Source organism: Tursiops truncatus, chromosome 6, assembly GCF_011762595.2.
Source record: "Tursiops truncatus isolate mTurTru1 chromosome 6, mTurTru1.mat.Y, whole genome shotgun sequence".
NCBI classification, from domain to species: Eukaryota; Metazoa; Chordata; class Mammalia; order Artiodactyla; family Delphinidae; genus Tursiops; species Tursiops truncatus.
The window spans coordinates 105,172,234-105,197,375 of record NC_047039.1 but is presented as its reverse complement, the minus strand read 5'-3'; the positions used below and the strand labels follow the sequence as shown (position 1 = coordinate 105,197,375).

At 52.2% G+C, this 25,142-nt stretch overlaps 4 protein-coding genes across 8 annotated transcripts in view; 2 read left to right on the top strand and 2 right to left on the bottom strand.

Moving 5' to 3' along the window:
* The window catches only part of GOLGA1 (golgin A1), a 52,216-nt gene extending 49,089 nt beyond the window's left edge, over nucleotides 1-3,127 (top strand). For all 4 annotated transcript variants that reach the window (XM_033858584.2, XM_033858585.2, XM_073806592.1 and 1 more), the window contains 2 exons: nucleotides 164-250; nucleotides 836-3,127. In XM_033858584.2, coding sequence (XP_033714475.1) covers nucleotides 164-250; nucleotides 836-916 — 168 coding nt within the window. In that variant the 3' untranslated portion in view covers nucleotides 917-3,127. The remainder of the gene's footprint in view (nucleotides 1-163; nucleotides 251-835) is intronic.
* A 588-nt stretch (nucleotides 3,128-3,715) lies between these two features.
* Nucleotides 3,716-11,665, bottom strand: ARPC5L (actin related protein 2/3 complex subunit 5 like). Of its 2 annotated transcripts, XM_033858587.2 has the most exons (4): nucleotides 11,389-11,660; nucleotides 7,088-7,160; nucleotides 5,686-5,862; nucleotides 3,716-4,567 (listed from the first exon to the last, which is right to left on the bottom strand). In XM_033858587.2, the coding sequence occupies exons 1-4, from the start codon at nucleotides 11,535-11,537 to the stop codon at nucleotides 4,505-4,507; spliced, it is 462 nt and encodes a 153-aa protein (XP_033714478.1). In that variant the 5' UTR covers nucleotides 11,538-11,660; the 3' UTR covers nucleotides 3,716-4,504. The 2 variants fall into 2 exon arrangements, with proteins under 2 accessions (XP_033714478.1, XP_073662697.1); XM_073806596.1 differs by lacking the exon at nucleotides 3,716-4,567 and having other exon boundaries at nucleotides 5,687-5,862; nucleotides 7,088-7,158; nucleotides 11,269-11,665.
* Nucleotides 11,666-15,245: 3,580 nt separating this feature from the next.
* Nucleotides 15,246-19,894, top strand: RPL35 (ribosomal protein L35). Its single transcript, XM_019949275.3, has 4 exons — nucleotides 15,246-15,372; nucleotides 15,845-15,981; nucleotides 17,139-17,220; nucleotides 19,712-19,894. The coding sequence occupies exons 1-4, from the start codon at nucleotides 15,370-15,372 to the stop codon at nucleotides 19,859-19,861; spliced, it is 372 nt and encodes a 123-aa protein (XP_019804834.1). The 5' UTR covers nucleotides 15,246-15,369; the 3' UTR covers nucleotides 19,862-19,894.
* A 46-nt stretch (nucleotides 19,895-19,940) lies between these two features.
* On the bottom strand, nucleotides 19,941-24,335 carry WDR38 (WD repeat domain 38). Its single transcript, XM_033858583.2, is given in 11 exon segments — nucleotides 19,941-20,264; nucleotides 20,357-20,404; nucleotides 20,826-20,975; nucleotides 21,109-21,240; nucleotides 21,447-21,486; nucleotides 21,488-21,525; nucleotides 21,873-21,970; nucleotides 22,085-22,202; nucleotides 22,260-22,269; nucleotides 23,223-23,332; nucleotides 24,217-24,335. Coding segments are annotated over 11 exon segments (885 nt in total). The 5' UTR covers nucleotides 24,286-24,335; the 3' UTR covers nucleotides 19,941-20,192.
* Between the last annotated feature and the right edge of the window lie 807 nt (nucleotides 24,336-25,142).

The window sequence follows — 25,142 nt, the reverse complement described above, 5'->3', positions numbered from 1 at the left end:
GAACCAGCAGACCTCAGAACGCCCATCTCCAGCCTCTGCGTGGTCCTTGCTGACCAAGCCTGGAGCGCACGGGAGGAGCAGGACCAGGAGATGCTGCCATGTAGCCCCCTGACCGCCTGATAACTGACCGAGGCCCATGGCAGCAAGATTTGCTTTGTTTCAGGCTTTTCATCTTATAAAAGCTGTGTCAGTGTTGCTGAACTTTTCACAAGAGGAGGAGAACATGCTCAGAGAAACCCTGGAGTATAAGGTAGGGTTTCCTGGTCTGCTGTCCGCCTCCCAAAAAATGTAGTCAGTCATCCCAGCCCTGGCGGGTGAGACCATCCCACAGCTGCATCATTAGCTTGGAAGGTGCTTTTGGTTGATGAACTGGACTCGGGTAGTATTTACCGAGGACATGCTTTGTGCCCACAGGTCTCTGCTGTACTTGACTAACAGGGCCTTGTGTTCTTCTCCAGAGCACGTTCATTGGTATCACCTCATCAACAGCCCCAGGTCTGGCCAGCACCCAGACTTTTTTAAAAAATGAAAAATATTCAAAAAGTACCTGCGTAAATGCTGTAATAGAAAACATTTTAAGGAAACGTTACCTAAATTCCACTCCCTTGTTCCTGTCACCTCAGGTTTTTCTCCTGTCTCCCTCCCATCTTTAGAATGGGCCTTGCAGCCCCGCACACTGGTTACCAGAACCATCGTCTTCACTGCTCTGCTCACAGCCAGAGTTCGGGTGTGTGGAGGGCGGGGGTGGCGGCCCATGGCTGGAGAGGGGCTCTTTCAGCTGCTTCGTACCTAGTCCTGATTCTCATCTCAGGAGCCTTTTCTGTTTCAAACCCAGATGTCGTGGTTTGGGTCCAAGCCAGCTCCCAAGGGCAGCATCCGGCCATCCATCTCCAACCCTCGGATACCATGGTCCTAGGCGGCACCACCCAAGGATGAACCTCCAAGGGCTGACACTTTTTCTGTGAAAAGAACACTGACACACCAGTCTGGGTGGGTTTTTAATCACTGTAACTGCAGTATTTTGTACAAGCATCTGAACATTGTTTACAAGACTTAAGGCCCACTCCTGCAGACTGCTAAGAACCTCAGGAGGTAGCTGATCCTGTTGTTCTGGTCACCAGAGGGTCCTGGCACTACCCACATTTCCACAGTGCTGCTAAAATCCCAGCTCTGGCCAGCACCCATCTGCCCCTGAATCCTCTTTCAAGGTGAGCACTTAAAGCTGAAGCCCTCAGCATGTGTCAGAGAGGAGGCGGCTGATCTATCGTGTGGTGATGACACTGGACATAGACAGCCCTTCAAAATGGTGCCCAGCAGCCCAGACCCACCTAGTTCTGCCACGAAGAGCCAACTCAGTGAGGCTGGCCTTTAAAAACTCCCTTTCCCTTTCAGTATGTTTGGGTTCAGATGAGTTAGAAGCAGCTTTTTAACCCTTCCTCCCAAGGAAACATTATTTCACGTTGTTTCTCAGACCACCGAGAACTTTAGTTGTGTCCGTCTTTAAGGTACTCTGGGGCCAGTGTGGATTAATGAATATGCACCTTTCTGACAGTATCTCATTTTACTGAAGAAAACTAGCAAATGTATAACAAGATCCTTAGTACCAAATACACTCAATTGCCTTTTTAATGAATGTACTTGTCTTGGGTAGGTTGCTGGTAAACCATTTTAAACTATTTTTTATAGCTAAAGTTCCTTGCTATTATAAACATGTCTTCTGTATTATAAAATCCATTTAACTGGTGTTCTTAAAGGAAAATCAGAGCATCAAGAGGAAATTATTTCTAAGATTGGGAGCCCTGTCCCTTTGTAATGTCACTAGCATTCTTTGGCATCTGCTTCCCTCTGAAGCAGTGGTGGTGTTTCATTTGTTTAGCTCTTAATTCTGTGTTGTAACACTGAGCAAATGCTAATCACATTTTCTACTGCTAAGGACAGTCTGCTGTATTCAAAGGAAGCAGCAGCTGTCCCTCTCCCCAGTCTTGACCAAAACGTTGGAGGGTGGACTGCCTTGTAAGTGGAGCCACCGTCTCTCCCTGTCTGTCACCCTACCCCCAAATATTTAAGATGACACTACATTCATGTATGGCAACCAGGCAGCCCCTAGCTGGCTGCAGTACTTGATAGCATGCAAATGGCTCTGGAACTGACTGATAAAAACTTGTATTAGTTATCATTGTAAAGAAAAGGGAATGTGCTTGCCCTGGATAAGGCACACTATCAAATCTAAAGGGAAACCATATATTGAGTTATAGTTTGATGAAAGTTTTATTGGTTAAATAAAAAACTGAATAACTGGAGCTCCTAAATTTATCATCAGTTATCCAATGATGTAAAGTTATGTTTCTCAACTATGTTTAGGGTTAAAATAAAGTATATCTCACAGGGAAACAAGGATTTGCAATTAACATAAGACAGTTCCGTGGACCTAGAAGTACCAAGCAAGGGCAGCATCACCCTCGTCCCCACTTGGGCTCTCTGCCATCCAAGTGACCCATTCTCCGGTTACCTACCTCCTCCTATGGCTCCCCCTGCAGATGTCTCACCTGTGTTTAGAATGCTGTTTTCCATTTATCTGGTGGGGACACAAAACAGGAGTCCCTTCTGTTCCATAATTTTGATGAATAGGAGGTAGCTCTTCCAGCTCTTCCAGGAAAGAATCCCTAAGATTGGGTAGTTCAGGGCTTGCTAGAGGCGACTACCACACAGCCGTGGGAGCCCCGCCCGACTCCCCAGTGGCTTCTCCAGCCCTCGAGCTGGTCTCACCCACCACCCACGTTCGCCGGCCATTTTAGGCATCGTTGGTTGTGGGGCCCCTCACTAAGTCTGTACTTGCACAGGGAGGATTCACTCTGATCAGGCTTTCCTCCTGCATGTTGAATTTCCTTCAGCTTTAAGAAGAGCGGAGTAAATGTTCTAAGTGATTTGATGCACTTTTACTTGTATAAAAAGTTCTGTGATAGAGACAGTATATATAGTCCTTTATATGAGCATTGGATCTTGATCTCACCCTCCATGTTGTACACAGGGAGATTGTATTATCTAAAACTGCTGTAGAAAATTCACTTGTGGTGCAATACACTTTTTGATTAAAGCTCTTCAATCCAGAGGCAGTGGATTTACTTGATATAGTTTGGTGTGTCAGTATTTCTTTAACTTGTTAAATTTAGTACATTGTGTCTCACATTTAAAACTCCAAGGCCAAGTTCAAGGCCTGTAGAACACTAGTCTTCCAGGAAGCACCTCCCCAGATTAGGTTTGGGTGAGTAAACATTACATGTAATTTAATGAAGCCAGCAGCCCAGTCCTACCTCCCAGGAAGGGTGGGGTTCTGCAGAGGAGTTGGGAGGATTGTCACTTTGGTCAACCTCCATCTCCAAGGCCCACATGACTGGGAAGAGCTTCAGGGACATGAACGGGGTCCCTACCTTTAGCAAACTGCAGTTACGTGTGCCAAAAGGGAAAGAAAGAAAAGCATCTCTGCTCTTCAGAGAGGCCCCATTGTTAGTGGTTACAGGGAACAAAATGTTCCTTTTGTATCTATAGGCTGATTGCTACCTGTTTCTGCCTCTTAACCGTTTAAAGAAAACAACATCACGGTGTTCCTGCTGAACAGCCGAACCCAGCGTCAGGAGGTGGTGCCTGGGCCCGTCTAAGCCCGCTCCCAAAAGACTCCAAGTGCAGTCACACAAACTGAAGACTTTTAAAGCTTAGGTCAATTGTTGAATGTTTGGCACTTTATTAAATAAGCTCCAAAACTACACACAAATGAAAGAAGTAAAAACAATAAATAGTTATTCAGCAAAACAGCTCTCTGTAGCAGCCAGCAGCACTGCAGCCCAGGCCTGAGGTACTGCTGTGGCAGGAGGGCTGGAATGCCACGCTCGCTCCCATGGCTCGGCGGGGACACACGTCTACCCCCTCCATTCCAGTTTCCAGAACAGGCGACCTCTCATTCATTACCATCCATTACCCATTTCTTTTATATACATGAAACACACTGCAGAGTATATACTAATAAGCCAAGAGCTTTATTGATGCAGCAGGCACTTTACAATGAACCCAAGAGAGCCCGCCTTCTTTGGGAGGTCGGGATGTCTGTACAGACCCTTGGGGGTTTTCCACTTCAACAAAAACCAAGCTCTCCCTTTTTTACCACACCCCTTGAATCTGCACCTGCCCAAGTCATCCTTCCCCGCTTTTCCACAGGCAGTGCACACAGGTACACCTGACCAATGCGGGCCAGCCACTCTGGTAGACAGTCACAATGTCAGTTCTGCATTACTTGTGGACAAAGGCATAGACTATCAGATCCTGCAAAGGATTTAGGAAACAGTAAGACGATTTCTCCCTCCACCTTGAAAATAAAATACACTTTAGCGGATGCATGTCCTGAAATAGTTTACTTGGGAGTTCTGAGGAAGATGGTCCATTGTCAATCCCTTCTTCAACAGCCTGTGCATCCAAAATTCTTCTCAAGGTAACATGAGTCTTTTTTTTTTTTTTAAACAGTCTTTCTTGCTGTAAGAACTCTTATAATGGAGCCTAGTCCTCCTACTGCTAATGCCTGTAGGGGCAGGAAAAGAAAAGGTGTCAGTTGAGACTTGGTTGGACAAGGGGAGCCTAGCTTGCCAGGGAAGATGGGACCATGCGCTCCTGACCATGTCATAGACCTTCTGAAAAAGGATTCCCACGAGAGCATGGTTAAGAGGTGCCAACAGGGTCCACATTCAAGGGATGGGGCCCTGTCCTGGAACAAAGGGTTCCCAAGAGCTGCTAGCTCTTGAGGCAGAATTGGGCTTGAGAACATTGTTACCAAGCTCACACAGAGACCCCCAGTTTCCCTTTGACAAGCTCATCATGTCCCAGCCTATAGGCACAGCCGTAGGCACTTAAACAAACACTAGCCCATTAGAGCTGAAACATCATCAGGGCTGAGCACCCAGTTGCCTTAAAGGGACCAGAGAGCCTGGCCTCCATACCACTCAGTTCCCCTGAGCCCCACGACCACCTCCACCCACTAAGCCTAGGAGCTCACCTTCTGGCAGAGCACACCCACCAGCAGGACCAAAGGCCACAGCCCAGCCCCAGGCTGCCCAAGCGACCGATCCCTCAGTAAGGGCCACTCCCTTAAAACTCAACAGAGCCTTTCAGGAAGGACACAGGCTTGATGAAAGGCCCTGCTCTTATACTGACCCAAGCAAAGGACAGGCTTTTCATGCTTCAGGTGGATGAAGGCCCTGTTAAAGACACTGCCAAGGTATCTGCCACTGCCCCCTTGGGCCTGGTGAGGCTGAGGCTGGAGCAGGAAGCCCTCAGAGCTAATGGGAGGGCTCAGCCTGAATCTAAGACCCACAACCACCACCTCCACAAGCCCAAAGAAAGTATTACAAAGTCCCAGCCACCAGCAAGCCTGCCTCTACCTTACCACGCCAAGTCACCTGCCCTCATGCCTGCCCGGCACAAACCAGCAGCTAAAGCAACGGCGATTATCGGCGACGGCAGATCCCTACCAGGTGCTTCCCTGGGAGAGGTTAAGTGCTCAGATGTCCCAGGTTGCTTGAGGCATGGCCCCTTATTCTCACATGCCTATCAGACTGTCCTTTGTTTGTTTGGGATGGCCTGGCCTGCTGATTTGAACCCTGGGGTTGGGGTGACTCAGTGGGCTGCCTGATGTTCACATACCTTTTCATGCCACTGGAGTAACACTGCACTGCTATTTTCTGTGGGCTTCTCAAACCCTTTATAAATGTACTTCATGAGCAAGTCAATGCCATTTCTGTCCAGTGACTGCACAGCCTGCTCAATTTCGCTGCTCTTAAAATTTGTAAGCACTTTCAGCACCACGCCTTGGGCCCGTTCCTACAGAGGAAAGAGAAAGGGAGTGAGGCCTAGAGCCATGGCCCAGGCATATCCACATCCTGCACTGCAGGCTCAGAAACACCAAACCAAGTAGTCAGAACTCATTAGAAACACTGCCCAATTTCTAATTCATTTGGAATGCTTAAGTGAAATTCTTTTATTGATTTAAGTTTCAAAGTATCCCAAAGTATTCAAAGCCAGTAATTTATTCCACTTATTTTGGGGGAAATAAGCGGTTTCCTGGGGAGAAGCATCCCTATTTCTGATGACACCAGCAAGGCCTTAAAACTCTACAGAATCATGGGCTTCCCTGGTGGTGCAGTGGTTGAGAGTCCGCCTGCCGATGCAGGGGACACGGGTTCGTGCCCCGGTCCAGGAGGATCCCACATGCCGCGGAGCGGCTGGGCCCGTAAGCCATGGCCGCTGAGCCTGCGCATCCGGAGCCTGTGGTCCGCAACGGGAGAGGCCACAACGGTGAGAGGCCCGTGTACCGCAAAAAAAAAAATAAATAAATAAAAACAACTCTACAGGATCATAACTATGGAGATCAAAAAAAACCAGGTCTACTTGGCTGCACCTTCTGTCTGCGCTCACCCTCAATGGAACAAAGGGGCCATTTTCCTCCGTGTTTGACAGGTGCAGCCATTTATATCAAGATGCCATCAAAAAAAAAAAGTGGCATCACAAGATGGCAAAACCCCAGCTCCAAAGAGACCCTTTCCCTGGACCAAATTTTAGACAGTCTCAGCGATGAGCTTTTAGACAACGTAACCGATACAGTCTGCACAACCGTATGGTCTCACCTAGTTTTTACGAGGCAGGAAATCATAAAAGCACTGAAAATCCTTATGCAAATAAAGCTTATTCAATAGCTTATAAAAGCATAACCACTGCTAAGTCCCACATGGCAAGCTAATTTATAACTCTGCTCATCAGGAAGGGCTGGGCTGACTTCTCACCCCATGAGGCCTCGGGGAGGAGTGAACGGGGAGGAGTGAACGTTTCTTTGGGGAGCGTTTACTATGAACACTGACAGCTTTGGGTGTTAGGAGCGCCAGGAGGCTTCCGTGGAAACACTGCCCGGTGCCAACTCACTTCCTTGGTAGATACTCACCGATGCAGAGATGAAACAGATGCTGTCCAGAGTCCCAGGGAGCTCACACTGGACAACCACAGCCCTGGTCCCAACACCCACCCAGCAGAGCTGCAGTTCAACCCCCTTTACCTTCACAGCTTGATTCTTGGTGTTGACGGGAGAGTTCCGCAAGGCTGCATGAAACGCCCGAAGCATGTCCCCTGTGCATCAGCACCAGTTAAGGATGGCTAGGCTCTAGCATGTTCATGCTTTTATTAACGAACTCATTTCAAAAAGAGCTCAAGAGAGTGGAGTCAAATGGCATCTATCCACATCCACCCGCCTCCCACTGTGGCCTCCCGGTGGGCACAGCCAATTCAGAGGGTAGCCTACAGGCTCTCCTGAGCCACATGGAGGGTGGGTGGGGCATCTCTGCCAAACCTGCAAACCCCTCCTCTGCCGGCCCCAAAACCTTGCCCTTCAAAGCAAGTTTGGACACGGACTCGCTCCCTCCCGGGAAGGGAGTAGCAAAGCAACCGCCCCCGCAGGGTAACTTGCAGCAAAATCTGACTGAGCTGATGTGCACTTACTTGGCACCCTATCTGCCCTACTGGACCCTCACGACCACCGAGTAAGGTTATCATTTTCATCTTCTCATTCTCAAAAGGGAAGAACAAAGGCACAAATGGAGGTCTCCTAACTCTTAATCCAATGTTTTCTATCAGTTAAACTATTAAAGAAATTAAGATATGCTAAAACTTTTATCCTCCAAGACCTACCCAAGTCAGTGAGGTCCCAACTGGGGAAATTTAACAATCTAAAAGAACCTTTTGCCAACAAAATGAATCAATCCTCCCCTCCTTGCTCCCCAAACCTTAGCTGGAGTCCTGACATAATCTTTGCTGAGCTCTGAATAGCCAGTGCTCAAAAGAAAATTACAATCTGGGTTAGGTCCCCAAAGGTGACACCTATTTTAAACTGAATTACATCAGTTGACTTTCATTTCCTCATCTGAAACACTGGCTTCAGCCAAAAAGCTTCAAAAATAGAACAAGAAATGGCTTCCGCCCAATTGGGTCTCTACTCCTGTTCATGCAGCGATACCCATGTGTGAACAGCCAGAACCTCCCAAGCAAAGCCGAGTCCCTGGTCTTCCCTAGTGTGGCCTCCATCTTGACTGAGCTGGGCCCACACACCCAGGGAGCCACCCCTGTGGAGCTCCCTAGCACCCTGCTGGGCTCTGATCCACCTTCCAATCTGAGAGGCAGCCCACTCTCCCACACCCCTGTATCTGTCAGCTTTGGAATTCCTTTTTCCCAGCCTGGTTAGGGCCAGTGTGATATCAGCCACTGATAATTTCTACCTCAGAACTCTTTTCGAATTTGACATCCCAGAGCAATAGGCAGAGTCCCAGAGGCTTCAGAGGAAACGAAGGCTGGCGCTCGCTCTTCACTAACCAGCACGGTTGGGAAACAAAATATTTCAGAAGATGAATGGGTAAGGGTAGGATAACTAGTCCACAGGGGCAAAAAGAGTCACTACTTTAGAGTTAATCTCTCTGCAGCACCCCTCTACCAAACATTCACTATAGGTGTTGATAGGCAGGGGGCCTTCAGCAGCTGGGGAGAACTGGGGAGTAGGGCGGGGCATACCATTTATCAAGCTGGCCTGTCTCAGCTGGTTTTAGGCCCTTCCAGAGAACAGGCTGTGGAGGCCAAGGAACCGTGCCCAGCCCCTGGTCTCCTCTAGATCAGGGTTTCTCAACCACAGCACTACGACTGACATTTTAGACCAGATGACTGATGTGGGGTCTGTCCTGTGCATGCATGGTACAATATTTAGCAGCATCTCTGGCCTCTATGCACTAGATTCCAGTAGCACTCCCTCCCACCCCCCAAGTTGTGACAAACAAAGTATCTCCAAACATCGACAAATTTCCTCAAGGGGAGGAGACTGCAAAATCATTCAAAACTACTGCTCTGGACAGATCCCCCTCCAGAGGACCAGAAGGTGCCTCAGCAAGGAAGAAAAGGAGCCAATTCTTTAAAATCCCTACAAGGTCTCAGATCCTGTGCCCAGGTGTTTTCACATGTCATCTCATCACTGCTAACAGCTCTTTGTGACAAGAATCATTATTCTGATTTTAAAGGCAATGAATCTGAGGCTCAGAGAAGGAAAATGATGTGTTCAAGGTCACAAAGCTAAGCTGTCCAGCTGGCCTTCAAACCCAAGGATGCCTGACTCCAAAGCCAAGCTCTTTCTACAATCCCCTGCTGCCACTCCACCCACAGGCCCAAGGTGCATGTCCAGGACACTTACTGTATGTCCAGCACTGTGCTAAAGTCTTCTGGGATGTTGTCCAGTGATGGTCCCATGGAACCTATAAGCCCAGCTTGGTTCTCCTCCTTTTAACACAGGAGGATACTGAGGTTCAGAGAGTGTAAGTGACCTATTCAAAGTCACACAGCTATAGAAGACTGAGTTGGGTCTGTGTGGATGCACAGCCCACGCTCTATTTCATGTGTGTGATCTCCCACCATGACTCGCTTCCCTATACAGTACTAGGACAGGCCCACTCCCTACATCCCCTCACTCCAATCAACCAACCCCTATCCCTACTCCCCTCGCCTCTGTTCTAAGACTCCTAGAAGCCCTTTCTATAGTTTAATAATCTAACATAAATCCAAGACCTGGCACATGGTAGGGACTCAGCAAATATTAGCTCCTTCCTCCTTCCTTCCTGGGCCCCACATTTGCCAGGATTTCAGTTCTCATTTGCTAACCTCCCCTTCCCCAATCCCAAGAGGTACACTCTCCATGGTAACAAGGTTTCTGACACTGTCATTAGTGGAGGAACTACCATCCCCTGATGTGCTAAGCCTAGGTCTCCAAGCAGCCTCAAGGAACCTATCATGTGAGGAGCGTACCAAGAGATGACCTTCAACAAGTCTCTGCAGCACCAAGACCAAGACAGCAGATAACCGGACCTTGCCCTCCCCTTTTGTGGATGGTCTGGGCCACAGGCCTGACGCTGGAGTCCTTTCAGCAATGCCTGCCCATGAGCCAGGTTCTACACCAGACTGCAGAATCAACCTTCCCTCATGGGGGCCCTTCTCATGGCCCCATTTCACCAATGGGGTAAGCAGGGTGACCCTGATGGGGCAGGAAATACACGTTTGAATCACCACCTTTGAAAACACATTTCTGTTCAAACAAAGAAAGTCTGCAGGTTTTTGTTTCAAAGGCACATTGGAGGAACACTGTAGGACTCCTCCCAAGGCAGTCTATGGGCTCGACTTCCCAAGCTGAGTCAACTGATTAAACACCCAGAACCTGATTTATATACAGTACAGCATGAACCTCCAACCCTGCCCTGGCCAGTGCGGGGGAGGGGTAGGCACTTCCTGTAACACCATTTGAATCAAGAAAAATCCTTCCTGTGAGAATAAGTCAGTTTCCTGTGCTCAAACTGCTAAGGGACCAAGCAGGCTGTGACAGCCAACTCTATTTTTAATCTTGTTTTCTAAATGCTTGTTTTCTGTGACCACAGAACAGTCATTTCCAGTCGTGGGGCTCTACTTTTACATCTCACTTTATGCTGCCTGTTTTTTCTTAGCTCTAAACGACTAGTTTTTTCCACTGCTTCCTGCACAAGAAGCCTATGCGGGGGTGGGGGGGCAAAACTCACTTGTTGAACGTGGCTGAGACCATCGAGGTCCAAAGCCCAATGAATGGTCATAACTAAGAATAGGTGAGGAAGAGTGGCATTAAGCCGCAGGGTCAGAATGATTCTGGGGTGGGAGGTGCGATCTCAAACCTCAGGGCTGGACTAAGGCTGCAGCCTTGGCTCCCCCCATGGGGCCTTTCTTCCCCGCAGCCATCCACCCACCTATTTTCAGGTGGTGCTGCAATCCGGCCCGAGAGGACTGTGCCTGGGAGCCGCCCTGGCCGCTCAATTACTCAGCGGTGGCTCACCTCGGCGCCTCCCGCCGATCATGCCCGAGTATAGCCCCGTTTCCCGCATGGGAGGGATGGAGTGATCGGGCGCCCAAGGAAGGGCCAGCCTGAGGGCGTGGGGAGGCAAGGGGGAAGAAAGGGGAGAGGTCTCGTGCAAGAGTGAGGGGCCTACGAGCCGGAGGCCCCTCCGGCACGCTCCTGGGGCCGCCGAGCAGGCCGGCCCACCAGGATCCGGGGGCCGCGTGGGGCCGCGCTTTTGAGGGAGGCTCCGAGGGCTCGGGCCGGGGACAAGGAGAGTGGGGAGGCCGGGTCAGAGGGAAGTGGGGATGCGTGGCCCGAGGAGAGCCAGGTCGGAAGGGAGTCGGGAGACTGACCTGAGAGGTCCGGGGCTGAGAGGAGTGGGGAGGTCGGCCTGAAGGGCCGGAGCCGGGGATGAGGGAAGTGGGAAGGCCGGGCCAAAGGGGAGTCCGGGCCGCCGCGCGGGAGAAGGATATTGCCGCAGGAGCCCGTCCACCTCGCTAGGATCCGGGCCTGGCTCGGCCGCCGCCGCCGCCGCCTCCTCCTGTTCGTCCACGAATTTGTTCTCGTCAAATTCGTCGATGTCCACCCGACGGAAGCGCGAGGACAGCGTGTTCCGGGCCATGGCGGGGGCTCGGCGCCCGCTCGTGCAGCTACGCTCCGGGTAAGACCTCCACTCCACTCCGCTCGGAACCGGCTCCGGCTCGGGGGCGGGAAGCTGCCACCCGGCACCTCCTCCACCTCCTCCGCGCGCAGCCGCCGCCGCCCCCCCACTTCCGGCCCACGCCGGAACCGGATGTGCAGGTGGGAGGGAGGGGTGGGGCGCGTCGGGAAGCGCCGGGAAAGAGGCCTGTGGAGCTCCGAGGGACTCCTGGCTTCATGGAGGTAAAGTCTTCCCGTCTGAGGAGCAGGCGCCCAATCCCGCGCAGGCCCAGCACGTGGACGCCATAACTGCGCACTTCGGCTTCGCTCCTGCACCCGAGGGGGCCGGGGCGGGCACACTCGCCGACTTCGGGTGTTATCTCTGCCCAGACTGAGGGGGCACGGGGCCCCCAGGATAAGGCGCCCGGCTCGGCCTGTCGAGTGCCGGGCAGGCTTCTTAGAGAAGAAACCTTCGAGCTGAGGCCTGAGGGATGAGTAGTAATTCTTATGCCCCGGGGAGTGACCTGGGGTGGGAGAACCTCAGTCTCGGATTTTAGGAGCTTTGGACGCCACCCCACTGAGCTCAGTGGAGGTTGCGTCTGCCTTATTGTTGTAGTGACCGTATTGTTAATGGGCTGGGAGACTTTAAAGACGTTTAAGTGTATCCAGGGTGCTGACAAGACATTTGGGTTTGAGCGGGCGGCGGCCCCGCGTCTGTAGCAGTCACCTTGACCGGGTGTGTAGGGGGCGGGGATAGGGGGATGACCCTGTGGCCACCATCCTGGCAGGAAGGGCAAGGTCCTCGGGGGCTGAGATATCTTGCCTGGCTGGAGAGGAATATCCTGGTAGGAAGCGAACCCCCAGAGTCTGAGATGGGGAGAGAGAGGGCAGAGTCAAGGACAACATTGTAGTGCCAAGATTAGGTGCCTGGGTTGTTGCTTGAGGGGTTCTATCAATGAGACTTAGCCTGAGACTACGCTGGGTCTTTGTTTTCATATAATAGTTTTCCTTTTAATAAAGACCAGTAGAAGTTTATGAGATGTGACTCGTTTTCATTGCTTCGAATACTTCCCATTGAACTGTGTCTACAGATCAAAAAATATTGTCAGACTAGGATGCTACCTAATCTTGGGTGCTAAAGATAGACTCCTACAGTGGGAAGCAGGTGCTAAATAAAAGTATCAGGTGGCTTCCCTGGTGGCGCAGTGGTTGAGAGTCCGCCTGCCGATGCAGGGGACACGGGTTCGTGCCCCGGTCTGGGAAGATCCCACATGCCGCGGAGCGGCTGGGCCCGTGAGCCATGGCCGCTGAGCCTGCGCGTCCGGAGCCTGTGCTCTGCGACGGGAGAGGCCACAACGGTGAGAGGCCCGCGTACCGCAAAAAAAAAAGTATCGGGTCCTGGAAGACCTGCCTATCAGCTCCATACCTTGGAAGAAATCTGTGTGACCTAGGGAGGCCACAAGACAACAGAAATTCATATCCCCAGAACATCCTGATCAGAAGGAATTTTAAACCAAAATGCCCGTTTTACAAGTAAGGAAATAGCCCCCAAATAAACTGGTGAATGAAATAATGTCACTGTTTATGACCGTGGATCTCCATTCCAGTCAAGGGAGCAGAATTAAAAATTCACACTATGTCAGGGATGACTGTATTCTGAGGAGAAGAAAAAAACAACATGCAGTTTCTGAGAGTAACTCAGATAAAGTGGTCAAGAGAAGTGTCCCCGAGGAGGTGACGCTGATCAAGGACCTGCAGGAAGTGAAGGAGGGAGCCGAGCAAAGGCTCAAAGACAGGGCAGGCTTGGTGTATTCCAGAAACAGCAGGGCCATACTGGAGCAGAAGAGTGAGAAGAAATGAGATGGAAGGGAGGTGGGGGGAGGGGCGGGTGCTGTAGAGCTTTGTAGGCTGAGGAAAGGATGTGGTCTTAACTCAGGACAGCCCTGGAAATTCTGGGCAGAGCAGTGACATGATCTGACTTGAAAAGGGTCCCTCAAATGTGTGTTGAGAACACATGGGAGCCTGAGCCAAAGTAGGTGATTTAAGAAGTGACATCAATGGTCCAGATGACAGGCAATGGCAGCTCAGGCCAGGCAGGTGCCAGTAACAGTGGTGGGAAGAGGTTGGGTATTTTGAAGAAAGAGGCTGCAGAATTTGGGAGTGGGTTGGATGTGGCATGTAAGAGAAACAGGGTAGTCATAGGTGACTTCAAGTTCAGAAAAGATGTACACAATCATTACCTTTAACAGAACTATAAGCATTTGGAAAATATGATAGTCAAGTCCCTGTGCACCATTCAACTTCCATTTAAGACTAATCCATGCCCAGAATGTCCTCTGCTCTCTCTTCTCCACCTCCCTCCACTTCCTGGAAGCATGCCTCCCCGTGATCTTGGGCAAAGCTGATTAATTCAGTTCATCCAACAAGCATCCATATGCTGGGCCTGGAGATGAGAAAAACCAAACCAGGTGTCAGCCATGGTTCTGACCCCTGGAGAACTTCCAGGCTGGCTGTGGAGATAGATACGTAAATTTATTTTAATTCAGTATGTTTGGGGCTAAAGAGAGGATTGCCCAGAAAGCTCTGCACGCAAGGGCCGTCTGTGTCCCAATTTAGTCCAAGGCTACTATCCATTAATGGAAACCCATAAGGGGATGGGAGAAGGCTTCCTGGAGGAGACACGTGACAGCAGCAAGGGGCCAACCTGGCTTTAACTAGAGCTCTAATGTGTGGATGTGCCTTTGTTAAGGGCAATGGAGTGACACTAGAGCACAGATTCATGCTTGCTGGTTGGGGCAACAATGCAACCGTCCAGTCAGAAAGCCTGAGCACTTTCCCTTGTGAAATCCGCCTTTTAACTTTCAGGCCATCTCAAGTGTTCATTCAACTGGGAATATTGATGGTGATGATATTTTGAGCGCTTGTTATGCATCAGGTGTTTCGTTTTGTTGGCCGTGCCCCACGGCATGTGGGATCTTAGTTCCCCGACCAGGGATGGAACCTCTGCCTCCTACATTGGAACTTCAGTCTTAACCACTGGACCGCCAGGGAAGTCCTGCATCAGGTCTTGTGCTAAGAGTTTTACATGTTATCTTCCTGATCCTTATAAATACCCCATATCACAGGTGAGGAAACTAAGACTCAGGGAGGGGAAGGGAGAGTCAGCTAGCACCAGGCAACAGGATAAGAATTTGAAACCGGGTCAGGTTCACTAAGAAAAGGCCATGAATGTTTCCCCTAACGCATGCTGTCTCCACTAGAATTTTTTTGCAGTTGGATTATAGTTGTCTGACACCGCCCTTCCCCGCCCACCTTGGACTTTAAATTCCTCCAAGGCAGAGGCCATGTTAATTCATCTTTGAAAACCCTCAACCTTCATACTCTGTACCCCCGGAACACCGGCGCCCAGCACGGAGTAGCACAGACTGGGCGACCTGCAAATGTTTACCAAATGAATGAATGAATGAATAAATGAATGGATGAATCCGAGTCTTTACTAGTCCAGTAAATTGCCGGCACCTCAGGCCTCGACTTCCCCACAGCGCTGCTCTGGGCAATACGCCGAACCCAAGTATTCTCCAGAGCGCGGGAAGAAGACGCGGTCACTGCTGGGCGGGTCTCCGGCTCCTCGGGGCGGGGCTCGGCGGGCCGGACCACAGCTTTCCTCGCGCGGGGGTGAGGCGGAAGGGGCGGAGCCAGGGCTCCCTCGCCAGCGTTATTGACCACGCCCGCCGCCACCCGGCTGTAGTTGTGGAGGTCAGCCCCGCCCCTTCCTCTTTCCCTCCGAGAAGGCGGCGGAGGCCGGCTCTACAGTCATGGTGGGTGTAGGACAATCGGGCACCATCCGCGCGCTGTGGGGCTCAGGGACTGGGGTGGGGGTCGCGTGGCGAATCCTGAGAGCCCATCTACCAACCCGGCCTGTGGGAGGCCCTGCGTAATGGCCTAGCGCCGCCCCAGCCGGCCCCTCGCTTTCTCCCCACGTAGGCCTAGACCAGGAGAGGTACGCGCGCTCTGCCGGGGCCTCCGTCTTTCCCCCTGCGGAATGGGGGTAGTGGCCCAGCCTCGCAGCAGACCTGGGCGAGGGCGCGCCTGCTGCGGCCTGGGTTGCCCTGCCCAAGGCACGGTAGTGCTGGGCCTCCAGCGCGCTCCTGGCCCAGGGCGAGGCGCGCGCCCTCCAGGGGCTGATTACGACGCAGGTGGAGGGGACGATGGCCGGTGGAAGCCTCGGTAAGTGGCCGAGGGGGAGACGGCCCCGCTGGGTGCTTGACCCAGACCCTTTCTTTCGCTCAGGCCAAGATTAAGGCTCGAGACCTTCGCGGCAAGAAGAAGGAGGAGCTGCTGAAACAGCTGGAGGACCTGAAAGTGGAGCTGTCCCAGCTACGCGTGGCTAAAGTAACAGGCGGCGCGGCTTCCAAACTCTCCAAGATGTAAGTGACGGGAGGCCAGACTACGGCCCTCTGGGCGTGGGGTGACATATGCGTCGGGAACATTTGTGGATTTTCGAAGTTGGCTTAAGGAGGTGTCCATTTAAGTGCCCATTCCATGCATCCGTGGGTCGGAATGTCGTGCCCTTCCTAGCCAACCTCTCTAGGCTCCCCTTGCTCATGCCCAGGTGCGTGGTGACCTGCCTTTGACCTGTGGTCCTTTGCCTGGAGTAACCTCCTTCAACTTCTCTGACTGGAGAAAGAACTGGGTGTCCCTGAAGACTCATTTTAATGGTACCTTCGAACATCTCATTGATCCCTTTCTCCTACCTCCCACCAGCATTTGGATTTTTTTCCGCATCCCCCTTCACTTGGTTGAGGGACCCCTTGCACCCCTTACTTGAGTTGTAGTGTAACTTACTGATGTATGTGGAGCAAGAGTCAAGATTTGTGAAAGGACCATGGATTTGGAGTTAGTCAACCTGGGCATAAATTCCGTTTCTGCCACATCCTACTTGGTGGGTAGATTGGCTCACCACCCAGGTTTTTCTTTCCTCTTTTATAAAATGGGCACCCAATAATATTCCTGTGGTGGTGCATGCTGAATCCTCAAGACTGTGTTTACCAGTCATTTACTAAGCAGCACTCATATTCAACATGACGGCAAATTCACTTAACCCCAGCCTGTTCCTGTCTTCAGCCTTGTCCCCTCCCCAGTGGCCCCTCCTGTGACTCCCTAATCAGCTTGCGGCATGATTCCCTCCAGTCAGCTCATTCAGATTGGCATTGGTTAGGTCGTTTAGCTGATTGGCATTGGTTAGGTCGTCTTCATAGTCCTCAGGATATATGGCCTGGGATGGGAGATCTTTCCTGATCTGCCCTTCACCTCTCATTAAGCCTCCTCAGTGAATACTTCACAACTCTTCTAAAGCACTGGATGTGCCAGCCGTTCCATGTCCCCAGTCCTTGGATACTCATCCATTGTCTCTCTTCCCTCCAGAACACCTTCCTCCTGGGCTGGGTTAGGTACCTCCTGGGTGAATGTGGGTGAGCTGATGGGGAATGCCCCTGCCCTATGACATCTGGGTCAGGCCCTGAAATAGATACCTTGGGGAGTGCTGTGTGTCTTCCCCATTTTGATCGATGTCTCTGTTTTGTAGCCGTGTTGTTCGCAAATCCATCGCCCGTGTACTCACCGTCATTAACCAGACTCAGAAAGAGAACCTCAGGAAATTCTATAAGGTTAGTGGCTAAGGGACAGTGGTGCTTGGCTAGAGGAGCAGTATGGCAAGCTTCTGCTGGGGTGCTTGGGACTGGGCTTTCTAGAGACTTCTCAGCTTGTGGATGTGTTCGCCTTCTTACTAGCATGTGGCATGCAGACTGCATTTCCTTGGGGCTGCAGTTGTCAAGAAATCAAAGATGTGGGAGTCTGGCTGGAGATGGGTTTTGAATAAAACCTCACGAGCAGAGTTTGGGCAGTCTTGTTTAAATGTTTTAATGGTCTTGCTAGCACTGTCAGTCACTGCCAAGCATCTGGTATCCTCATTTTTCAAATGATGACCTCAACGCTTAGAGAGGTTAAGTTGCCCAGCGCCACCTACAGTAAATGGATTGGGCCTAGGTTCCAAACCATGTCTTGGTAAGGGTGGATTGAGTGCTTCCTGGAGATTTTCCACAGGTGCCTGCCCCTCACTCAGCCTAGAATTTTCATAATCATTTTTTGCTTGTGCCTAAAACTAGTGTTGTCAGGGTTCAAGCTATGAAGTGGAACCAGTAGGAGATTTTATATACTGTGTATGCACACATTTGGTTTATTACAAGGAAATGGCTTGTTTGATGGTGGGGTACACACTTGTTGGGAAGAGAGGATCTGTGAGCAAGCTGGAGCTCAAGGTTTGGTTGAAGCTGCTGCCCTCAGGTGGATTTCTTGGGGGAAGCCACAGTCCTGCCTTTAAGGCCTTTCAACTGTGATCAGGCCCACCCAGGTTACTCTGGATAATCTCTTAATTAAAGCTGACTGATAGGGGCTTTGATAGCATCTGCAGAATGGCTTCATATCAATACCCAAATCAGTGTTTGAATGACTGGAGGGTTTGACACATCAAAAAAGTCATCACGGTGTGCCGGGGCTGGCTGCCCAGGGGACAGCAGCATGTGGGGGGAGGGTTGCTGCCACCCCCGGACGTGTGTGCATTGTTTGGGGGAACGTATTCTGAGAATTGGGTCTGGAGCTTTCATCAGCCTCTGAGGGGACCATGTAGAGTTGTGGCCTGGAAAAATTGCCTTCATGACCATCCAGTGAGTACACTCCCCCAAACAGCCAGGCAGGACTCCTGGAGATAGAGGTAAGGTCTCTATGAGAGACGTTGATGTTCGATACAGTAACCTCTGGCCATGCGTGCCTATTAAGTGCTTATGTGGCCACAGTGACTGAAGGATGTAAACAGTGTGTGGCTAGTGGCCACTCTTGGACAGCAGAGCTCTAAGGTGCTTGGTAAATGGGAAACAGATGAAGCCCTGACCTGTACCAACTGATATGAGGGATGTGGGTGTACAGACATTCATGCATCCAGGTCCCCCCACAGAGCTTGCCCTCATCTCCTGCTTAGCTTTTTCCCTGCAGTTCTCTGCACTGAGGCTGTTCATGACCTGAACCCCGCTTAGCTCACATACGCCTGCCATGTGCCTACCCCTCCAGGCTGTTGGCAGCTCCCAGCCTGAGCTGTCACTTTTCAGGGCTTTTGTGCCCACTCTGGTTTCTCTTGCAGTTGACGTGCCCGTTGCTTTCAAGGCTGTTGTCAGTCATTTAGGTGAAACCTTCCTTAATCTCTTTCCTCCTCCACACTGATGCACCACTTGTTTTCCATTTTCCACTGTGCTGGGAGCTCCTTGAGCAGGGAGCAGGTCTCATTTGTAGCTAAACCAGCACCCAGCACAGGGCCTCAAAATGAAGAGGCCCCAGGGGACCTTTGCAGAACAGAGGGGACCATGAGAGCTGCCTTAGCCTAGACTCCTCACTGAGGAGGAAGTGGCTCGGGAACGAGTGGGAGCAGAGATGGAGAGACAATGCCTTGAGAAAGGTCTAGGAACAGGAGCCAAGTCAGGAAGAGGGGCTTGGCCCCTCATAGCAGGATGGTGTCGGCCGAGCCAGGTGTTCCCTCTGAGATGCATGTGTTCGGTGGGAATGTCACCACAGGTACCTGGCAGGTCCTTCAGATAAATTGAGCACCAGCTTAAGCTGCACATCTCACCCTCCCGTACACACACACATAATTTAAGCGAAGGTAACAGGAAATGCCCCCAGGACTCGGTGGGTACCAGACTTCCCTTGCTGGGTTGGGGTGTGACGTTGACTCCACGGCTGGCAATCTGGTGGAAAGAGCACCAAGTAGTAGGGAGTGGGTTGACTTCGGTGTGCACCCCAAGTTCCACTACAGCTTCACTGAGATTTGGGCAAAATTACTTCCTAGCCCAGCAAATCAATATACTTAAGGAAAATGAGGACAGTCCTTCCCAGCCTTGAACTTGGGGGAATTAAAGAGCTAGGAAGCAAAGTATGGCCTGGCAACACTTCAGTCTCCAGTCCCCTCCTGGGCTGGGTGTCATACAGCTCCTCACGCTTGCATCTCCCCAGGCACATCCCAGCATCTCAGTTCCGACTCTGTGGCTTCCTTAGCTACCGCAATAGCTCCCAAACCCTGGTCCTCATGTTCCCCCGCTCCCCCTCACCCAGGGCAAGAAGTACAAGCCCCTGGATCTGCGGCCCAAGAAAACGCGTGCCATGCGCCGCCGGCTCAACAAACACGAAGAGAACCTGAAGACCAAGAAGCAGCAGCGGAAGGAGCGGCTGTACCCACTCCGGAAGTACGCGGTCAAGGCCTGAGCATCCAGGTGTCAATAAAACAAACAAACTGGCTGGTGTTGCTTTGTGTTTATAGGGGTTTCTACTAAGTGCCGGAGAGAAGGGCTGGTGTGGCCCTGGTTATGGTTACCGGGTGTCTGATGGATCCCAGCAGGCTGGCCTGCTGCTGTTGGCCCTGGTGGGGGGCCATGGCAGCCCTGGCCACAGGGGCCTGTTGGGCACTCTCTTATGGTTACTTTGGTCCTGTGCCCCCTGGGCAGGGAGAAGCAGGGATGGAAGGTCTTCAGAGCCATAGGTAGTGATGTTCTGTTTGAGCAGCTCTGGGTGATTTGCAGTGAACTTGGAATTTTGCCTAAGCAGCTCCAGACACTAAGAGTTTCCCATCTGGGGTAAAGGCACAGGCGTGGGCCACATCCAGGACTCCCTGCCAAAAGCATGGTATGGGGCTCTGTGGGTGCGGGCCTCCCCTAGCAGGCCTTCCTCTGCACCCTTGTTTGCTGTAGCCACAGACCTTACCTTCAGGGTCTCAATGCTCTTTCCTGTATTGTAGTCCCAGACTTTGACCTGGAAATCAAAACAAGCTGGGGGGTAGGGAAGTCTCGTAGGCAAGTCTGGCATCTTTGACAAAATCACACTGGGGTGAGTCTTAGCCAACATGTTAACTTCTTGATCTGGGTTTTGTTGTCTGTGAGGTGTGTTTAACAAGGGCTGCGTAATAGCTGATGGAGAAATTCAGTGCAATACTTTCCTTTCCCCTGAAGCTGAGTCATAGAAATGTCGGTGCCACTAACATTTGGGCCAGTGCAGACCTTAGTGCCAGGCATTCGGTAAGGAAGTAGTTGGCACCTGGGTCCTGCCCTTGGTAGCCTCCTACTTAGGGCAGATAGGGATGTGGACATTTCTGGACATGGGGTGCTGAGGGTTCCAGTAGGGAGGATGTGGGGTAGGAGTTCACAGGAAGGAAGGCCTGATGGGGTGGGGTTACCATGTGGGAGTAGCCAGTGCTGGCCACCTGCAGCCCATCAGGGGAGAAAGCTCTGCTCTTCACCCAGGTGATGTGGCCCTTAAGCTGGACAGGCAGGCTTCCGGTTGAGGGCTTCCAGATGTGGATAGTCTTGTCCCAGGAGCCGGATACCTGGAAAGCAGACAGCTCTAAGCATAGAGGTTTGGGGCCTGCATACTCTGCCCCCAAAATGGCCTCAAAGAGTGACCCTCAAAGAGTTGTAGTCAGCAAGGGGCCACCCTGGAACCTAGGCAACCCAGCCCACCAATAGGCCAGATGCTGAGTAGCACAGGCAGCTGACGTTGCCACTGTGGCCCTCCAGCTCCTGGTGGAAGATCACTGGAGTCCCTGCCCGAAGGTCCCACATGCGGATGGTGGAATTCCAAGAGCCCGTGGCCTGCAGACAGCCGCCATAACATGGTGCCTCCCGATTCCTCGACTGGCTAGGCTCACAGAAAGCAGGCACCATCTCACCAAGCCCTGCTGAATCCCCATCTTACAGAGGAGGGGACAGGCTCAGAAGAGCTAAGTCACTGTCAAGGTGTAGAATTCTAACCACTTGTTAGGCCACTGAGGTGGGGCCCGGGCAGAGGTGTGGCTCACCAAGCAGTCTGAGCTGGGTGCGAAGTCACTGCTTGGGACAGTCTCGGTGTCCCACCAAGTGGCGCAGCACCTGGCCTGACTGGAAGAAAGCGCAGAGGCTGCGTGCCAGGTTCTCTGCCTCAAGTGAGTCAGACCCAGGCCCTCCTTGTGGGGCTGCCTGGGTAGTGTGATGCAGCATAGGGGTTAGGGGAGGCTTCCCGGGCCTTGGCAAGAGAGGAGGGCAGTACAGGCAGGGGGAATCTCATGGCAGAGGTCTTGAGGCATGAGGGTAGGGAGAGGGGAACTGGGGAGGTAGCTGCAGCCAGATGCAAGGGAATGGGATGCCAGGGGTGGGGAAGACGAACAACCTTTCCCAGTTGGAAAGTGGCCACTGTGGACGGTGTGCATCCCTGGATCCCAGGCCTCACTGGCTGCCCCTCCACCTACCTGCACCTCCCAGAGCATCACCCTCTTGTCCCAGCCGCCTGATGCCAGTTGCTCTGAGTCAGGGCTGAAGCTGATGGTCTCCACACTTCGCTGGTGACCTGCAGGCACCGGCCAGGGGGCGAGGCAGGGGCGAGGTGGCACAGGACACAGCAGGGTCCGAAAGGGAAACCAGGCCTGGCTGCTTGGCTCCCAGTCCCACCCAGCCCACTCACCCTGTAGGACCTGCAGACACTTGGCTTCTGCTACATCCCACAGGCGGATGGTGCAGTCACAGGAGGTGCTGGCAAAGAGGCAGCCATCGGGGGAGAAGCGGCAGAACCTCACGGGGGCCTGGGTGGGCGGCCGTGGTCAAGGAACGGGGCACTGCGCTCCACCTCTGGCCCTTGCAGTCCAACCCCTGCTAATTTCTTCAGTCTCGTTGCCTACCGCCCCTCTCCTCACTTCTAACCCTCACCCTCCAGCCACCTGGAAAATTCCTCGGCTTCCATGCCTTGGTCTGGAATGCCCAACTCAGTTTGCCTATTTGGAAGATCAATACACAAATCAAATGGCAGACACCTCCCAGAAACTCCTTGACAGCCCAGCGTAGCTTCATTACCCTCTTAGAGCTCCCCAGCCCCTGGACTTTCCCTATTACAACATGAATCAATCTGCCCTATAATTACCAGATTTGTTTTTTCTTGTCTTAATAATCATGTTACGTCTACTGAGTTCTTACTGGGTGCCAGGTACTTTGCTTGCATTATCTCATCCTATAGGGTAGCAACTATTATCCCCATTCTGAAGAGGAAATAGGTGCAGAGAAGGTGACATGACTTGAGTTCAATCACAGTCAAAAAAGTGGGTAAACATAGATGGACATTATGCTAAGTGAAATCAGTCACCAAAAGAGATAGTGTGTGATTCCACTTATACCAGGTATTGTACTTAGTCAAAATGGAGGCAGAAGGCAGGACAGTGATTGTCAGGGGCTGGGAAAAGGGAGGAGTGGGGAGTTTAATGGGTATAGAGTTTCAGTTTTGCAAGATACGAAGAGACTTCTGGAAGCTAGATGCACAACAGTGTGAATGTACTGAACTGTACACTTTAAAATGGTTAATAGGGTATTATGCAGATTTTTAAAGTTTTTTTTTTTTTTAAGTGGTAGGATTTGAGTCCAGGTCTGTTAGAGTCAGAGACTCAGGACCCCAGGGACCAGGTCCTGTCTCCTTGCCCTCCTGCCCCTGCCCTGCCTGGGCTGTCTTGCATGGATGCTCAGCTCAGATGTCAGAGGTCATTGTGGTAGGCTCTGTAGAAAGCCACAACAGGGCCATAGGCCTCAGTCTCCCCATCTGGGGTGAAGAGCCCCACCTGTGTCTCCACAGCAGCCGCCCACTCTGGGTCTCCCATCCATATACACAGCCATCCTCGGAGGCTGTGAGCAGCTTCTGGCCATCGGGAGAGAAGGCAGAAGAGTTGACCTGCAAGGAGAGCACAAAAGTCCTATCCTGGGGCAAGAAACACCTTTCTGCTCATCCCTAACCCCAGACTCCTGGGCCAGCCATAAATACTGCCCCAGGAGCCTGGGGTTGGAGCTTGGACTTCAGGCCTCTCTCAACAACCAGAACTCAGGAACCACCCTGCAGGGGAGCCGAGAGCTTGGAGCCCTCTCTGTTGTCCTGTAAGACCAGAGCCTGGGGCTTCCTTCCCTGGTGGCACAGTGGTTAAGAATCCGCCTGCCAATGCAGGGCACATGGGTTTGAACCCTGGTCTGGGAAGATCCCACATGCCACGGAGCAACTAAGACCGTGCGCCACAACTACTGAGCCTGCGCTCTAGAGCCCGTGAGCCATAGCTACTGAGCCCGCGTTCCACAGCTACTGAAGCCTGCATGCCTAGAGCCCGTGCTCCGCAACAAGAGAAGCCACCACAATGAGAAACCTGCACATCGCAACAAAGAGTAGCACCCGCTGGACGCAACTAAAGAAAACCCGTGCGCAACAGCGAAGACTGAACACAGCCAAAAATTAAAAAAAAAAAAAAAAAGACCAGAACCTGAAGCTCAGAGCGAGCCCTCACTGAAGCCAGAGGCTGGAGCCTTCTGTAGAAGCCAAGAGCCCATTCTAGAGCTGAAGCCCAGAACTATTAAAATCTACTCTAAGCCCCGAGTTCCCTCTTAAGCCAGAGTCCAAAGAGCATTGGAATCAGCCAGGAGTTTGAGCCCCCTGTGGAACCAGTGCCTAGAATTCTAGAGCCCATGCCGCAACTGGAGCACAGAGAACACTCGGGCTCCCACTACACAGAACCAGAAACCACTCTAAAGCCAAGAAGCCTAAGATCTGGGCAGAGATCTACAGGGCCTCACCTCCCCGCGGTGCTGGCCGAAGAATTTCACTCTCTCCACGGCCAGCGTCCCTGGGGCCCTGCTGTTCATGGGGCCGTGGCCGCCCGCCCCGGCGGCCTGCCGGCCCTACTTAGGACAACGTGGAGGGGAGGGGGGAAACTGGGTATAAGCGGTCTCCATGGCAATCGGGGCGGGGCTCCCAGCCGCTGTGGGGTCTCTGGGAAACCATGAGTGGAGAGAGCCTGGGAGAGACTGTTGTCAGCCCGGGTGAGGTGGGGCAGCAGCACGCTGGACCGCGGATGGCTCCAAGAAGGGACTTCCCTGCCAGTCGACGGCTGCCAGTCGGACCTTGGGCAGCTCTAGCCGCGGGGCGGAGTGTGGCGCACGGTGGCCGCTAGAGGGCACGCCAGCCCCACACAACCGCGCCTGCCTCTGCAGCTGCACCGAACTGGTGCACAGTTTGAGACAATCGATTGTTTCCCCATCTGCACAAAGGGGAGGCTCATCCTTACCCCCCAGGGTTCCAGGCATGACACAAGGTAGGTGCCCATGAGGGCCCAGTCGGGATCCAAGACCCCTTTCCTCCAGGAGTGGACAGTACTGAGGCTGAAGATCTCCCATGGAGAGGGCTGGAAACGATATTCATATCAGCCCTCCAGGATGTGGAGAGCCAGAGGCAGTATGCAAAGCACAGGACATTAAAAAGTGAGGTCACTGTTAACATTCCTGGCAGCACAGAGTGTGCCATTGGAGCACACGGAGGGAGGCCCCAGGAGCTGTCAAGATCCTTGTTGGATAGTTCAGCTGAAACCCAGAAAGAACAGGACTTGGTTTCAATGTCCATTTTTCAGATGAGGAAACTGAGGCTCCAGGAGGTCGGGGGACTTGCTCAAGCTCACTCAGCCAATAGGAAAAGAATTGGGACCTCATCCCATGTCTGTCTGACC

What these genes read in the sequence shown, in the direction of transcription:
- ARPC5L (XM_033858587.2), bottom strand. Translation starts at nt 11,537, where the DNA reads ATGGCCCGGAACACGCTGTCCTCGCGCTTCCGTCGGGTGGACATCGAC. An exon ending in GTGGACGGGCTCCTGCGGCA is followed by an intron (nt 7,161 to 11,388) that starts ATATCCTTCTCC and finishes GTGCTGATGCAC; the next exon opens with AGGGGACATGCTTCGGGCGT. An exon ending in CCAAGAATCAAGCTGTGAAG is followed by an intron (nt 5,863 to 7,087) that starts GTAAAGGGGGTT and finishes TTTCCTCTGTAG; the next exon opens with GAACGGGCCCAAGGCGTGGT.
- RPL35 (XM_019949275.3), top strand. An exon ending in GCTTCCAAACTCTCCAAGAT is followed by an intron (nt 15,982 to 17,138) that starts GTAAGTGACGGG and finishes TCTGTTTTGTAG; the next exon opens with CCGTGTTGTTCGCAAATCCA. An exon ending in ACCTCAGGAAATTCTATAAG is followed by an intron (nt 17,221 to 19,711) that starts GTTAGTGGCTAA and finishes CCCCTCACCCAG; the next exon opens with GGCAAGAAGTACAAGCCCCT.